The sequence below is a fragment of the Amblyomma americanum genome, chromosome 1 (genome assembly GCF_052857255.1).
Source record: "Amblyomma americanum isolate KBUSLIRL-KWMA chromosome 1, ASM5285725v1, whole genome shotgun sequence".
NCBI classification, from domain to species: Eukaryota; Metazoa; Arthropoda; class Arachnida; order Ixodida; family Ixodidae; genus Amblyomma; species Amblyomma americanum.
This window is the reverse complement of record NC_135497.1, coordinates 287,839,009-287,856,383: the sequence shown is the minus strand read 5'-3', so window position 1 is coordinate 287,856,383 and position 17,375 is coordinate 287,839,009. Positions and strand designations below refer to the sequence as shown.

Here is a 17,375-nt window from a genome sequence, read left to right as displayed (position 1 = left end):
CTACACAAAATAAGCTATTCCATCTTTCACTAAAATTATGTTAGTGCTATCATTTTAATAAGAACCAAAGTTCACAGTTCTACTGTATATTTCCTCCAAGTTTTCCAGCCTTTCCCAAATGGAAAAAGGACCTTTCCCAAATGGAAAACTAGAAAAATTGTTTGGTCCTGTGCATATAGTAATACATGTATCTCGCAACTATTTCATCCTTTCTCAAGTAACTATTTTTTGCAAAATACACCTCACATTATATTTATCAAACCTGTAACCATACCAATGCCAAATTCATCCTTCATGTTGGCACGGCATGGATTCTGTGAAACATAGATGTGAAACTTGGTTAGCATCCTTCATATAGATGTTTTGCCGCATACCAGGTGAAATGCAGAACAGCATATTCACCTTGTATCAGGCAGAAATGCATGTTCACCTCTAGTTAAAGTAAATATGCCTGATTTGCAGCTTCCCAGTGATGCTGCTGGTATTATGGATAACCATACTTTTTAGAAAATCAAGCCAGATTCATAATCATGCCCCCATTTATGCATTTACACACATGATATGCATAGTGCTTGTCATACAACCCGTAACCTTCAGTAATGCTTAGTGGCTGTGAAGTATCCGTATTACAAACGTTCCACATATTAAACAATAAAAGAGATAAGTGTAAGGTACCAGATGTAACACAATGAGCCTTCACTGATGCCACATTGCAGCACATCCTCTATTCCCTTTAAACAGCCCTTTCCTTTCTCCTGTTTGTTACAGCAAAGGGTATGAGTATCAATGCTCTCTGGCTACCCCATCACCAACCCATTGGGAATAAAGCCATAACTACTATGACTGACCATTGTTTCCTTCACTTGTCAAAATGTTGGCACCAAGCTGAGGCAGCTAACTTCAACCATAACTATAGTGCCGCTTCCTAATCTCTTCAACCCTTCATTTCTGTCCAAGTTCCACAAAATAGAAAAACTCTGCACAGTGTGTGCTCAATGCAAAGCACACCAAATGAATCATACGTTGTAGCATGAATTTTCCTACCTGAGGTAGCGTCACACTGGCTTCTTGGATATTTGAAAGAATGATGTGACGACAGAGATTGCGTGGTGCACCCTGGTAGCGTTTCATCCTCCTGCGTGGAATGATAACTTTTCATTAGTAAAGCTAATAAAGCACCATTGTTAGAACCAATAAATGCAAAACCAGACACATACTTGAAGGCAGAGTGCACTTCTTGTGCAGCAAAGTAAAATATATGAAGTTAAACATGCAATGCAAACACAAGTAACACTATGCAACATAGCACCTCATCGAGCAAATGTACACACACAATCCAAGAAACAAAGGAATCAAAAAATGCAAAGTTATATGCAAAAAAATTTAATACGATTTATCTTGTCTCAATGTTAACCTTGCTTTAGTCACTTGGACACTTCTTGGAAACGCAACTAAATTTCTTTAACTCGGGTTAATAATGTTGCTTTTTAGATGGCCCTGAAACACCTCTTTGAAGATCGTAAGAAATGCCTTAGAAAATCTTGCATAAAAGCAGTACTGCCACTGTCAGTAGCAGCATAATCACAACTCACTGACAGACACCACAATGAGCAGTTGCGCTTCCAGCGCACCACAGTGAACTGTGCACACAGCTGTAGTTACAGCAAGCATTTGCAGGCAAGTAAATGATTTCTAATATTTACAAAAGCGTACCATAGTTACTTGCGTAATTTGTGCCCTCACAAAATTTGCACATTTCTAGTTTCTTACCTGGGTTCATAAAAAAAAATGGTAGGGTTTTAACACAGTTAAACCGAGTAGGACGTGTGAAACCACTTGAAGCCCCACTGCCTTAAAGGCAACTGCATGCCAGATCTCAATGTCAGCTGCCATCGACAGCTGTGCGCGGCAAGGGGTGTGTGCCAGTTGTCCGCTGACGGAGCAGCTGCGCAGGGCCTTCACTGCTGACGCTCCGTCAAAGGTGAAAGGTTGAGGTTTTGAACATACCTCGGGTTTTTCAGCTTTGCTAGTGAAGTAGTGCTTTCGCGCTAAAAACTTCTACTCGCACATTTTACGCTCTCTGCTGCGCCAGACCACCAGCATGCACATGGGTGCGTGCAAGGTAGGCTTGGGTAGACTGGCGTGACCTTGTCGCTATGTGTGGCCGCGAAAGGTGCGAGTGCTGCTCTAAGGAAGATGCCACGGCCAAGGCCAATCCAAAGCATAGTCATATCTGATGCGTGCGAGGGGCAAGCATGACACAACACGACAGGCTTTTTTAGGCGAGGGTGCGAGACTAGAGAGCCGGAACCAGTGTGCCTCGATTGCTCTGATACCGCCTCGAGGCACACCAGCACAGGAGTGGAAACAAGTTATAACCAGCTTAAATACCCATGGAGGTAATGAAGATATAATGGAAAAAAAATAATGACAGCAACAGCAGCACTGCACCGCAGCCCATCCATCCCTTACGAATTCAAAGGTCATAACGCGCAATTCGTTTACAAAAACGACCAATAAAAATTTGGAGGTCAATGTATACATGGTGCTGACCTAGAAGTGGGTAGTTTCGCCCAAGCCGTGGATAGTGCACACCCCGTGCCGGAGCTCATTTCATTCCCAGCAGGATACAGAGACCTCCATATATTGAACAAAAAAGTAATTTCTTTGTAAATTGATTCTGGTAAAAAAAAAAAATTAAATTGTGTGTCATTCACCCGGCTCGTTCATACCAGCATTCGCTGTACCGAACCAACAATTGCAAGAACTAACTTCCGCTAGCCTCCCGTGAGCACCTGAACTACCAAACCATTTGCTGTTCGGTTTGCTATTACTCAGCCGGGCCGCATGCAAGAGCACCGTTCTTTCGCCTTTCCTCTCCATTTGTCTGTTGGCTTTAAACTTTTTGGCCAGCGAGGGGCTCGAGGGTCAATATATAGGCAGCAATATACAGTATATATTGTATGTTAAGACCTTTGTAGAGTATTTTAGGACTTGTTTGCAAAATCTCCGCGTAATTTTCAAACCCTCGTTTTGAAGCCTTGATTTAAAAAAAAGTGCACAAACTACGCGAGTAAATATGCTATTTGGTCGAATGTGCTCTCATAAATGTTTATGCCAGGAATTCCTCAGCACTTCTGCTGAGGCATTTCACATTCTTCGCCACCGATACAGTGTATTCCTTAACACTCGTGGGCCTAGTGATGAACTTGCAAGGCCGCTTCTTGTTCAGCTGTCCTCACAAGCTACAGTTTATTCATCTTGCTTGAGCAATTGAAGTGCCAGGAACTGAGTCACTGCACAACACCACCAACACAGTTACCTGCCAACACTCGCACAGCACAGAGGCTCTGCGAGATGTGCGGTGCACTCACATAGGTGGTCATACCCCAGCATGAGCCACACAGCCTAAGTAGTCACTTGCTCACACTTCGGAGCAGCAGTGCTGCTGCCAGAGCTGCTCATAGGAGGAGGCAGAGAATGTGTGGCCCTCTCTCCCATCTCCAGTCTTACTGGCTCCACCCTGCCAGCAAAACTACAGACAAATACCCCTACTACAAAATGGCCTGTTTAATGAATGAGCTAACTTGGCCTGGCCAATTACCTTTCCTAAAAGAGCGTTGCGAGCCCCACTAGATGAAGACTACTGCAATGAATTTGCCTGTTCAACTCAAAGTTTACACATCCCCAATTGTGCAATTGTCACTTTGTAAGGAACATGCACGGCAAGGCGTGACAGTACGTTAAATAATAATTTCATGCTTGCTATGTTTCAACGATTCAAGTGCCACGAGGAACCGCAGCATTACAAAACAAAAGCAGCCCCCACTGACAGCATGCACAAAAAAATCGCTGTGCTCCTCCTGCCATGTGAAAAACACATCCTCCAATTAGGGCTATGGTCAATTGGAACATCTGGTGCTGAGGCAAGCCAGTGCAGAAAGGTGTATGTGTGCGTGTGTGTGCAACTTATCCATTAGCAGCAAACGGGGCTATGTGAACATGCGCAATGCCAGAGCCTCCTACTTTCAGTGAGTGACAGAACATGCCTCTACTGCCATCGTGATTCTCCTCCCTCACTGCGCACTTTGGCCATGTGGGAGTGCCAATAAACTAGGTATCGACTCCTGGACTCTGTCCAGACCTTGCCAGGACCTTCCTGTCCGGAAGGTCCAAGAAGAACTGCTGACTCAGCTCACTGTCAGGCTTGACGACATCAGGTCCACCGTAGTTGCATATTCTGTGAGGTACTTTGTTCAAAAAAAAGGAGAAAAGAAATACTGCCTTCTTCCACTGACTATACGCTGCATCCGTCCGGAATAAAGCTTGGTTTCAGTCAAGGTGCTAAACCTACTTCACTGGAGGCCATAGAGGGGCATGAGCATTAAAACTGGCCTCTGCAACGAAGCAGTTTTGCAAAGCCGTGCATTTTGTTATAGAGGTGGTTGACTGTATTGAAGCCAGCCTCACAGTGCACTCGTATGCATGCACAGGTGCACACATGTGAGCACGTGCTGTGCAGGTGCTATAGCCACACTCACTCTCCTCAGAACAAACCACAGCAATTCACACTCGACATTCTTTGGCACTGCTTTCCTCCCCCACTTTATCCACGTCTCTCCTCCTCTCTGCGGACCACAACGGCAACCTACATGACCATGATCTAGGGAGCTGAGGCGCTAACCAGCTGTCACTGCAAAGAGCACTAAAAATTGTAAGGGTAATGAAAATGACCTCACTTTTCCGCTGACGATGTCACCAAGGGATCTGCTTGATCCACACGCTTCAGGACAGCCCGCACGTTGCGCTCAAGCCAGGCCAGCACTTCTGGCTCCTTCCAGAGCACATAGTTACGCCCCACAAAGAGTGACTGCAGCTGGTTGAGAGCAGCAGGTTGCCTGCATTAAAAGTGACCCCACAGCCATTAATTTTAGCAACCACCGCAGCTGCATTCTGGTGAACTGCTAACTTTCCAAATCACTAACAATGTCTGCTGTACAAGCAAGAGAAGGCTGACTGCATGCCAAGTGCTAGTGCTGAAAATGGCACCATGTGCACCCCCTCCTCCTCTAAATGCATTGCAGAAACAGGAAACCCTCTCCAAGAGTCACCCATAAATCTCTCCCTGCTGCCAGGCAATATTTTAGCAAGGTAGAGGATATCCTGGCAATTGCATTGTATGATCTTGTTCAGACAAAAGATTACCCAATGAATGCAACTTAGAGAAAGGAATGCTACTGTAAGAAATACCATCAGATGAGCAATCCTGCAAGTATAGAATGGAAACATCAAACATGGCCTCAACAAAGAGAGCTGGGCCACCAGGTGACAGGTGACACTGCAATGCAATTTAGTCAAAGCCAGCCTGTGTCTGACTGTACCAGCTCCCAAGTTTTCTCTTGCTACTCTGACTAGGCAGATGGTGCCAGCTTCAAATACATGTACAGTTTGTTGTACCACATAATTAGCTCTAACTGCATCATTACTTACTGCCATAAAACTGCGCTATGCAAAGGTGTAACAACCTTCATCTAACACAACCCACGTTACACAAACAATGATAATTTATTTCAAATTCCTAAAACAAATCGAATATGTTTTGTTAAAGGTTCATATTTAACTCAAGAAATTGATATTCGAGAATTTCCGAATATTTGCCAGCAATCGAATACCACAACCAAGTTCAATAAATCGAACCGTGGCAAAATCACAATATCTCGGCAAATTATCTAAAGATCAAGTTTAAAGCATCAGGAAAACAGTACAAAGGCATCCTCTTTGCTTAGTTCTCTGCCATTTGTAGCGTAGACATTCGGAGGCTAAATCATGCGAAAGTCTGCAAGTGGGCTTTCCCACATATCACACATGGTAAGAACAAGACGGTCGGCTACCGGCTCCGAACAATTAAAAGTTTTAGCATAGCGGAAACATATTAGTGTATACTATATATACACCGAATTACCAGACGCCTCCTGTGCATGAGCAGTGGCGTGAGCAGGGTCAGGCACGGCCACTGTGCATGTGCAGGCACTGCATGGTAATCCGGTACTATACCTGCATGCTAGCAAGCCTCCGCTATGCAAAAATTTTAACAACGAAAAAATGCACATTTTTTTTGTTTGATCCTTCCATAATGTGTTTCATACTCAACGCCTACACCCATGGCACTTGTCTTGTCACCTTCACAACTCTTCTGGCGTGAGCTCAGCCATCTTATTTTGGTTAACTAAAATAAGAGGGAAAGCCCACTTGCGGAATTTTGCATGGGGCACCCAAGGGGAGCCAAGTCAAAGTGTCATCGGCAGGGCAAGCGAACACGTAAATACCCTGCTTATTGCACGGTACATTGTAGTCCGTGCACCTTTAGTGTGCGTGTAAAGGCAGGCGTGACAACGATAGGAAAGCCCCTGTCACTAGGCCGAAAAATAACATGGCCATGGCCATATAGTTAAGGTTTCTGAGCGTCGCGAATGAGGCTATCGGCCGTGCATTCGCCAGCCATCTGAACTCAGCTTTGCGCCAATTTCTTTTTCTTTTTAGGAGCAGTCTTGCCGTTCCGGCACCAGTATGTGACCCCCTTGTTTATGTCCTCATTATTCTTCCAGCACACCGAAAATGCGCACGGCACTTAACTCAACCTTATTTTCTTACCTTCCAGTTCGTCGAAGTTCAAATGAATGAGGTTTTACTACCTATCATGTTATTTTTAGTTGCCAGTCATGTGTCAATTCATGGATTCCGATTTGTTGCTGATTTTTCATGTCCACATTACAGGATGCACACTGTTGCGCTATCGAATTAAGCAGTATACATTTCAGTGCGTGTCATGTTTTTTTCTTATGGTGCTGAGTCAGTCTAGTTTTGTTTATTTCAGTTGCAAAAACCATACACTAGCCTGAAAAAAAAAGTAAGGGCAACAACATTTGCAACAGGACAACTTTTTCTGAAATTTGTTTTCATACTGAACAGATATTCGATATTCAAAGGCACTTTTTCTTCATATTCATATTCGAAAATTTCAATATTTGGACATCCTTATTCATAATGCATGTAGCAGCACCAGAAAGTAGACAAGAAGGTAAACAAATGTTTCCAAAAAAGCCTGCTGCTAAATTGGCAAATTTAAGCCCAAAATGAAAGAAAGAACTAAATGATGGCAACAGTGACACATGTACTTGGCAGTTGCTGGGATGACCACAGCTGTTTACACAACTTTCCAGACAGTGTTGCTGTTGCAAGCAGCCCTCGGCATGGTAGGATTTGGTTCAAATTAGCGCAATCCCCTGAAACAGTCCAGTAATGCTTAGTAATGTCTTTAGCACTGTTTATTCATTATGTGGAAGATAAGTCACATTGCGTGCCAAACAGAAAATGATAAGAGCCCCCACATCAGGGGTGATAAACAAGAAAAGTGCTTCAAAAAGTAGCCATAATAAAAAACAGCAGCAACATCACGTGTTTGAGGATTAGACAGCAGGTTTATGGAGTTTAACATCTCAAAGCAGCTCAGGCTATGAGCAACGCCGTAGTGGAGGACTCCGGATAATGTTAACCATCTGGGGTTCTTTAACGTGCACGGACATTGCACAGTACACGGGCCTCTAGCATTTCACCTCCATCGAAATGCGACTGCTGCGGCCGGGATCTAACCCGCGTGTTTCAGGTCAGCAGCCAAGCACCCTCAGCACTGAGCCACTGCGGCGGCAGGAGACAGCAAGAAGATATGCACTAATCTATTGTACACGAGTCAATAAAAGCTAAGCTGAGCAAAAAGGCTATCACAAGTAGTATGGCTCTATGACTTACTACAAAGCCAGCACACAATGCTGTGGGCCATCAGACACAAAGCAGAGAAAGATGTTTAGGTTTTAGGTTTTATGGGATTTAAGGTCCCAAAGTGACTCAGGCTATGAGGGACGCCATAGTGGAGGGTTCCGGATAATTTCTACCACCTGAGGTTTTTAACGCGCACTGACATCACACAGTACATGGGCTTCTAGCATTTAGCCTCCACCAAAATGCGACAACCACGACCAGGATCGAACCCGCGTCTTGTCGGATCAGCAGCCGAGCATCATAACCACTGTGCCACCATGGCGGCCCCAGAAAAAGATGTGAATGCACAGCACTGCACAGTAGCCACGCTTGTGTTCACAGGAATGCTTTACGCACACTGTTATTACACATAAATGAGAAAGCATCAAGTGCACTCACTGTGCCCTTGCTGCAGCAGCAAAAAAACCATGCTTTGTCACTTCACTGTCAGGCTGCACACCACACTTGTCCAGCAGTGGCATGAGTACACCAGGAAACATAATCAGCGATTCTTGTAGCTGCAATAGAATTTCAGTGTGGGCCCCAATTTCTATATTACCATGCCAGCAGGCACTTATGTTAACTCAGAAAATATTAGACATGCTCTTCCGTAACTAGCTCATGACTATGAAAGAAACAGAAGGCATCACTTTCAAACCCTTGATAGTGCTCAAAATGCAAACTGTGAACATAGTAAGTGATGAGGCTTCCAGCCCAACAAGGTCGAATTTGCCATTACAGGCAAACCCGCTTATAAAAATACTGGTTAGAACAAAACATCAGATAAACTGTTTATAACAATGCTGTCATAGCATATTATCGATTAAAACAATTATATCTAATCACTGAGAGCCGGAAAAGAAGCAAAAATGCAGGAACGCTTCAACCACACCAACCAAACCATGCCTGCAATAAAAAAGTGCGCGAGTACACGTATGCGGAGCAAACCAACAGATCAAGCCAGAGCAATGAAAGCAGAAAGAGCACGTGACTGCACACTCTGGCGACACCGGCTACGTCGGAGGTGTATGCATGCTGCGAAGCCGTCACGATGCAATGGAGGAGAAAGGACTGATACTTTCCCCTGTACCAAGGCAGGTGAAAAGGACGTAAAGAGTCTCTTCTGGTGGAACAGTCGATTAATAACGTTTCTGACAGTGCGCTGCTCATAGCAAGCACACCAGTGCATGTTTTCTTTTACGGGGAATATTCGAAAAGTAACGGTTGTTTGGTAATAGAAAAAAGTATATTTGGTAGCAAAATTTTTTACTGACAGTTTGAATTTCATACAAACCTACTTCACTTTTCTACATAATCGCTGTTCATTTCTAATCTCTTTTCGTAACGTTGCACCAGATTCTTTAATTCCTCTGCATAGAAGTTGGCTGCCTGGGAACTGAACCAGTTGACAACGGCATTCTTGTGTTCCTAGCCACTGTGAAGCTGTTCTCCACCAAGCCACCCTTTCAAGTGCAAGAAGAGGAAGCAGTAGCTAGGAACAAAGTCGGGACTACAGTTTAACCTTGCTACAATGAAACTGACAGGGCGCGCGAAAAATTTCGTTGAAGCGAAATTTCATTGAGGCGAAAAGCGACCAAAAACACTGTCAGGTTGGACAACATAATCCCAAAACATCATCTATTTCCAAAGAAATCGGCCAGCTTCTTCTGCTTCTTTTTTTTTATTGCTATGAGTGCCGTGGCGCAACTTTCGCACTCTGTGAGCAGTTGCATTGCGACATCGTCATCGTGAACACCAATAAATCTGCGGAGCACATCAAATGCTGCCATCACTTTTAGTGCACATGGTGGTGCTAAATCCTCTCCGTTGCTGTCATCACCCGATGATGTGTCACTGAGGCAAACGCCCTCAATTATGGCTTGATCACTCAGTTCCTCGGAAGAAAGGAACTTCCGCTTCCTAGACAAACTTGCCATGCTCGTGTCGATTGCAGCGCACAAGTATGAGCGAAAAAAAAACTAGGGCAAACGCGCTGCTGCGTCCTTTGGCGACGGATTGGTTGCGGCTGTGGCTTGGAAGAAGACTGGAGCTTGCACCAGCGTCTTGTCGTAAGACAGCCAACCTGATTGTCGTCACCACCAAGCAATGGCGGTTTTAATGTGCATTTGAATGAGTGGATCAATTGGTTCCAGCGAAAGTTTAGTGAAACAAAGCAGCGTGGACCTACAGAAGTACACAGATGGGCGGCGATATGCTTGTTTTATTGTAAGATAGATTTTTAAACCCAGCTTCCCATAGCAAAAATTTCAGTGAAGCGGAAACGCGCCCCAAAAATGGTTCGGTGTGATGAGAAATTTGTTCCATTACTTTCTATGGAGAGCTTACAGGGAAATGGAAATATTTCGTTGAAGCGACGTTCGTTATAGCGGGGTTCAACGGTATAGGGAAGGGGATCAAAAAGTTCCCAACCAAAATCTTGAATCTTCTCTTTGGTTCGGGCAGTGATGTGAGGACGCGCATTGTCATGGATAAGACTATACAATTTCTCGAAACCACTAATTTTTGATTGCATGTCTGTTTGATGAGCATTTCACAGTATGCAGCAGCTGTAATTGTTGTCCCTTGTTTCATTAAATCAACCAAAAAAGCGCCGTTTTCGTTTTCAATAACGGTAGCCATCATTTTTCAAAAAGTATGGAGACTGCTTGAATTTTTTCGGTTTTGGTGAAGTTGAATGACGCCACTGCATTGTCTGCGTTGGTGCAGGTGGGTATCCCCATCTCGTCACCAATAACAATAATCTGGGTACAAATCTTGATAAATTTGGGCCGATGATCCTTTTGGACACAAAAATCCAATCAAAGCCCGCACTTCGCAACTGGCGGGAGTAATGATTTTAGCGGGCATTGTTGTCTGCATTCACTGCCAAACGACTACTGAATGAAAACAATGACTCCAGTGACTTTGGAAACATTCAATAGATGGCGCTGCATGCATACAACTTTGTTCTGAGCCACCAACACTTAAATATAAGCAAACAGCCCTTATTTTTCGAATACGTCTTGTATTTGCATGTTACGTGAAGGCTGGTAGCAACAGCGCTTGTGCTGCCCCATTCTCCCCTATTCTTCGCTAACTTGGTCATGTCCCTCACTTCACAGGCTGCATATGTACTAAGGGCAGATTATCTGCTGCTCTGCTGCACTGGTCATGTGTGCAATATGTACTCTCAGTCAACCAATGTTCAGCACGGTCCGTCCTGCAAGCTTCCCTGATTTTTCACTGAGAATCGCTTCCGGAAAGCAGGCTTTGCTTGTGATGCCAGTGATACGGAGGCTAGCAAAGCTCCCACCGATGCAGTGATGACGATGCTCTGGTCATCGGTGAACGGTGATGATGGCGCCAGGTCGGGCCTTGAATTCTTGCACGTTGACGATGCAGTTATGACAAAAGAAGACCTCACTATCAAAGTGGCCATCAAAGCTGTCACCAGCGCAGACAAGGACAACAAAAGCAACCTATGCAACTGGTGTCGTGTCAAGAGGACCTAGAACGATCGAGCCCCTACAGGACTTTCCTATCATTAAATTCTCTGAAGTTTGTCATGTTTTCTTCTGTTCAGCATAACCCAATTATAAAAATTATCAGCTTTAACAACGACATTTCCTTGGCACTTCAACACTGCTATAAGTGGGTTTGACTGTACAACTACCACCAAGAATACATATACAAACACTTCTGACAAGCCTACAGCAAACAAAAGGTATCACGTAAAGTGTTAAGTGGTGGCCGCACCATTTTGTCTGCTTCCTGCTGAGTGGTGGACACGCCACCCTCGGAGGCACTGCCACGTGCCAGGTGGAAGAGGGCCAGGGGCACTGAGAAAGCAAAGTTTGGTAGCTGACACAGGTTTCGCTCAGCATCCCACTCGTGATAGAGTCGCACTAGGTACTGGTACTGGTCCGCACGGATAGCATAGTAGTCCAGAAGCAGTGTCACACACAGAGGGTCATTCTCTGGATCAAGCCTGCAAAGGTGAGACCTCCATTAAAACCACACATCAAAAGCAGCTGCACTGGATTTATGCCAGACAAGCCAGTCAGCAAAGGAAAATAAAAAAAATGGCAAAGTGCACTGATTCACGACCAAAGAGAGCCAGAGTAGCCCTTGAGTTTATGAAACTCTGAACCATCAAGAGAGCAATGAGAGCCTAGTGTTCATACCGCTTTACTCATGTTAAAAACAGTTGATGTTAAAGATACGATAAAAAAAAAGTACACTCCTAAATCTTAAATACATGCTGAACCATGGAATGATAATTTTCATCCTGTCCAAACAGCACCGACAAAGTCATGCAGGCCTAGCAAGCACCACATTGTATGATTTTACCTCAACCTTAACTCTTAACTTATAGTCCACACCAAACATGCCCTATCAGGGACACAAGTAACAGCCCCCCCCCCCCCCCCCCCCCCCTCCAAGTTCCAAACCATGCGACACTGCACGCGGGCACCACCTGACGATGCACTTGTGGCGTCGAGACCAGCGCACTGTGCCCGCATGCAGTGTGGAGGTGGAGTTGGTCACTTTTGTCCCCGGCAGGTACATTTAATGTCATTAGAAGCAATGCAATAATTATGTAAACTTGGCACAGTATCGAACTAATATATTCAGTCCACCTTTCGACAAAAAATATGTCAAAAGAAGTTAAAAGAGGCTGCACATCAGGATTATGAGAGGCTAATATTACAATATACCTGCCCAGTATGGGACCCGTTTCACAGTGCGCATGGTTATGCAATTGGACGTACAAAATATGTTTGTACTGCCACATTTGTCATGAAGTTCTCACATTGGGACGAAGCTGCAAGTGTTGACTATCAAGGAGAAACTGAACATTGGAATATTGAGTGTGGAGAAAAAATCTGATGGCACGGGGAACAAGAGTGAGCCTTTTTCCACACTCCATGGTTAGTTAGTGCAGCCTCATAACTAGTAGCTGCGAGGCCGCCTTGGCTGCAGAGAAAAATATCAGATTTCAGTAATACAAATTGAATAAAAGCTTCCACATGTGCCTGCCTTGGTGGAATACTCAAGCTATTTTCGGTTAGGGCATAATGCCGCTTTGTGTGTAGCTTTTCTGCGGTCTGGTGAGGTATGCCTTAACTAGGTTTTACTGTATATTCATTTGATTACTTCAACAGCAAAAGCACAGCATGATTCAAATTGGATAGCAAATAGTGCTACTCAAAAACTATTCAGAATTTCAGCTATTTACAAGCCTTTAGTTTAAGCCCCTTAATCCTATTAAACCCCAATATGTCTCCAGTAAACCAAAAAAGAAAAAAAAAACAGTGCCACAACCAAAGGCAGCACTAAGAGAGATCTCAGTTCGTACAGGACATTTTAAGAAACGGAAATCATATCTCAAAGAGCATGCACTCTGGCCTTTAAGTTGTTACTTTTGTGAAGTGTTAGCAAGGATAATAACTCACAGGAAACTGCATGCATGCACATACAGAAGGCTGCAAGAACTTAGGACATAAAACTACTTTTCTACTACAGATTCTCACCCCAAAAGCAGCTTGCAGAACTCCAGTGCAGTTCGTGAACAACCACGCTGTCCAACGAAGTTTAAATGCTTGAAAAGAGCCAAGAAAAGTGATCTATTCTCGCTGCGGCGGTAGTCAAGTCGGCAGTTTCCTTGCGTAACATTGAAGAGCATGTGGAAACAAGACTCCAAGCAATACAAAGCTCGCTCTGAAAAACAGGTAAAACACACATACACACATTTTTGTTCAATTTGAGCAACAAGGTAACAAAATAGAGCAAAATATCAATAATACCAATATCTTGGGGCCATGAAAAAAGTGGTAGGGTTTAGTGTAGTTAAACCAAGTAGACGTGCAAAAGCATGTGCTCATTCTTCGCCTCTTTCTTCTGGCATCTGCATGTGCACGCAACCACGTTTCTCACTCATCTTCACACCCACTCTCCACTCGGTGGCAGCTGGCACGACGCCCACCTCCCATTGGCTGCAGCTTGCGCAACCTTCCTCTGAACTAGTCTGAGCATACCCAAGTTCCTCTGAGCTTCACACAATATTCTTGGTTGGGACCGCGTTAATTTCACACTAAAAGATTCACACTACCCGAAATTTTCATCATGCAAAGCGAACAAAATCGGTACGCAGAAGCAGGAAGATGCATTCAAGCAGATCTGTATACGGCTGACAGGATTAAATTATGGCCGTGCACCACAGCTCACTAGTTGCAGTGCGAACTGCAATATGCGGGCAACACTTAGTGGTGTAATCAGGGGTGCAGTCACAGCTCACGCAGTCAAATCATCTGTAATGGCGCAGGAGTGTTCAGAACATTCGAAATTCTACACACTGTACACAATGGGCTCCAGAAATATAATTTTAAAAATTTGCATCATCCCAAAATTCATATCAACCGTGATCGCATTTTCAAGATTCTGCTGTAAATGGCGCATTTGGAGTCAGCACACAAAAATATGCGTTCCTACAAGATTTTATAAAATAAAACTTTTTATCTATGCCCCCCTCCCCCTCTCAAGTGCAGCTCCAGGAGTTTTTCAAGGTTACCTATTTTAATGAAACTTATACTGCAGGTTTTACTCATTCCTGATTGCTTCCACCAAGTTTGCCAGCCATTCAAGATTTCACTCCAGCTCAAATCAATTTTAAAGCTTGCCGTTTCTGTGGCCTCAGTTCGGATAATTTCTATGGGCAACACTGCATTTTCAACATCCCAAATATCACCCCACGTTAATACCCACTCCCCGCTTCAACAGAAAAATTTTGAGGTCTGCATTAGGTCACCTCAGGCACTTTATGAAAGGACTAATCATTTTCAGTTATTCCTTCAACCATTTAATTAATGTGCGTGCAAGTGTTTTTCTGGTAATGTTTGTGTTGCCAGCGTTGCGTGACGCAAAGCATTGTCCAGGGCCACAGACTGAATGTCGGTTCCAAGTTGCTGTTTTCGCTACTTTAAAATAGGTCTACTCAATGTTTTGAAAAACTGCTTGTTGTGACAGAGAGAGAGGACCCCAAGGAATGTGATGCGACTTTCAACCCAAAAATGTTTGAAAAACTTCGAAGTTGCCCTTTACTACTACATCTTCCAATATCGTAATATACAGAAGTATTTTGTGTCACAACAGGATAAGCAACTGTACAGCCTAGATATTACACTGATGAAGCGAATATCCCAGCTACACAGACCATCTCAGTGCGAAATAAGGCCAACGGAGATCACATTTTCATTGACTATTTGCACACCCTATTCCTCACGGTGCATTTCAATGACTTGAGGAATGTATGACAAATGACACTCAGCGCAGCAATGCTAGTGATAATGTACTTTCGACAGAAACATATGGAGTGAAGAAACAAAATAAATTCTGAGGTTAGTGCAATGTTTAATTATGAAAAGAACAGAATGAACTGTTCAAATACATTATACCAACATTGATGGTACACCATTTTTCACTAGATTTCACAAACATTCATTTTTTGCCAGCAAAGCTGGCCACAAACTGGTAACCGTTGCTGTCCACAACTGGATACGGCTGCAATGCCACTGCAACATCCCTTCTTTTCGATTGTTGCAAAGCACGTGAAGAGGTGGAAATGTGCAAAAAATGAGGACACAGATGACAACAAAAATGGCACAGGTTTGATTATGTATAAATCCCCGAGCCATCTTTCTATCTAGTATATTCACAGTACAGTAATATCTCACTGATACGTTTTTGGTTCATACAATTTCCCAGTTCATATGCTCAAAATCAAAATGTCCCACAAAGCAGCACTTTTTTTTTCTCCCGTTTAATATGTTCTCCGATAACACGATTTCCAGGTTACTACATTTAAAATTTCAACAAATTCTGGTCTATAATACGTTAAAAAGCCAACCGCACATGTACAAGCATACAAGTGGGCCAAACCTGGGGGCACATGACGTGAAGACGTGAAATGCAGTGGCAGTCATCCGCCATGGTGGCTTCTCTACAATGTCTAGATGCAAAAGGGCAAAGCGCTTACAAACAAAAAATGAGGTGTGCTATTATACAAGCGGGACATTCTTGCGGGAACATGACATGTAGAGTGGAGACTACCCAAGTGGCTTCGTCAAAGTGCCTAAGGGCAAGGGGGTGAAGCACTGAGAACTACAGCAATGTGCTTACATGCGAGCAAGCTGGGTCTTGTGAACACAGCATGAGAAGCAAAATAACTAGCTGTGACAGGCAGACGCTGCTGCGATTTCGCCACAGTGCGTAGGTAAAAATGCATCAAAAAGCATTACAAAAATTATGAGGAAGTAGGATTTTAGCTACTCTCGCCATTGCAGTCAAATGAATCTGAAGTGCTGCGAAGTTCATTCCATGAGCGCTAAAAACGGAGCTGTTCAGACCTTGTTTCAAGAAATGCTAATCGACATTTTTCATTTTTATGAAGTGAAAATTGTCAATAAATGCCTTTGTACCTGATTCAACAGTAACATATTTCAAAATTAGGCTGTTTGAATCTGTTTTCCCGGATTATAGGTCTTTTTCGCTCTTTTGTTTTTCTAACGTACCAATGGGGTTTTACTGTACTGTTTTGCAAGCTAGTAAATGTGCACAAAAAATAATATTTTTAGGCACTCTTTTTTTGTCTTAGTTAATTTTTTACATCCACTTTCTCTCAAAATGCAAAGAGTATGAGGATGCTCTCAATGCCCGCAGAAATTCAATGGTCACTCCTGAGCCCCAGATGAGTGAATGGCCAGCAAGTTCAATGGCCGTCAAGTGCTATGGCCATCACGGTCAATGGCCATTGTTCAACGGCCATTGGTAACTCATGTGTGGCCACAAATTTCCGTTGTCATTGGGTGAACGGACAATGTGACTGCCTATTTTAGATAGACAAAACACATTACTGAAGGCTGTTGGCATATATGCCTCTTACTGCAATATACAGACCCCATTATTGTATAGACAGCTACAAATTTTCCTAGCAGCATACGAGACTTACCAAATCTAATGACATGTACATCATTCACTTGGATAAGCACAAGGTCAATTCAGATGGGGTCATAAAGCCAAGTAAAAAGTGAATACAATCTGGTGTTTCTGCAGCAAGTACAGAGTGGCATAATTATTCCTACACCAATTAAATGACCACCACGCGAAAAGCAGTTATGACCCTCCACAAGTTACTATGCTGTCATGAAATCAGCATCTTGAGACAGAAATGAAAGCTTCAACAAAACAACCTGTGCAAAAAGATGCTTTTTGACTAAATTTTTATGCAAAAAATTAAACACTGTTTTGGCAAAGAGATGAAGTTGCTTTTGGTGAAGAAACTCACCAATAAGCTCTGCAGCCATCTGGAGATCCTCACTCATCTTACAGACATCACTGAATTGAATCAGGGAGTCTACATGATAGGGATGTTGGTTCAGTAGTGCCTGAAAAGTATCACAAAAAGGTAACCAAGAGAATAAAATCAAGAGAGAAGATGCCTCTGTGATTTCTTTCGAAATGTAATTGACATTCAAACTGTGTGCAATGTTGTGGCACGAAAC

General features: G+C 43.5%; 1 protein-coding gene across 1 annotated transcript in view; it reads right to left on the bottom strand.

The window, feature by feature from the left end:
- Nucleotides 1–17,375, bottom strand: part of Nulp1 (Nuclear localized protein 1) — a 48,910-nt gene that overhangs the window by 22,451 nt on the left and 9,084 nt on the right. The window contains exons 6-11 of the mRNA XM_077649506.1: nt 17,159–17,258; nt 13,350–13,536; nt 11,572–11,803; nt 8,215–8,333; nt 4,740–4,898; nt 1,045–1,135 (exon numbers count right to left, since the gene is read on the bottom strand). Coding sequence (XP_077505632.1) covers nt 1,045–1,135; nt 4,740–4,898; nt 8,215–8,333; nt 11,572–11,803; nt 13,350–13,536; nt 17,159–17,258 — 888 coding nt within the window. The remainder of the gene's footprint in view (nt 1–1,044; nt 1,136–4,739; nt 4,899–8,214; nt 8,334–11,571; nt 11,804–13,349; nt 13,537–17,158; nt 17,259–17,375) is intronic.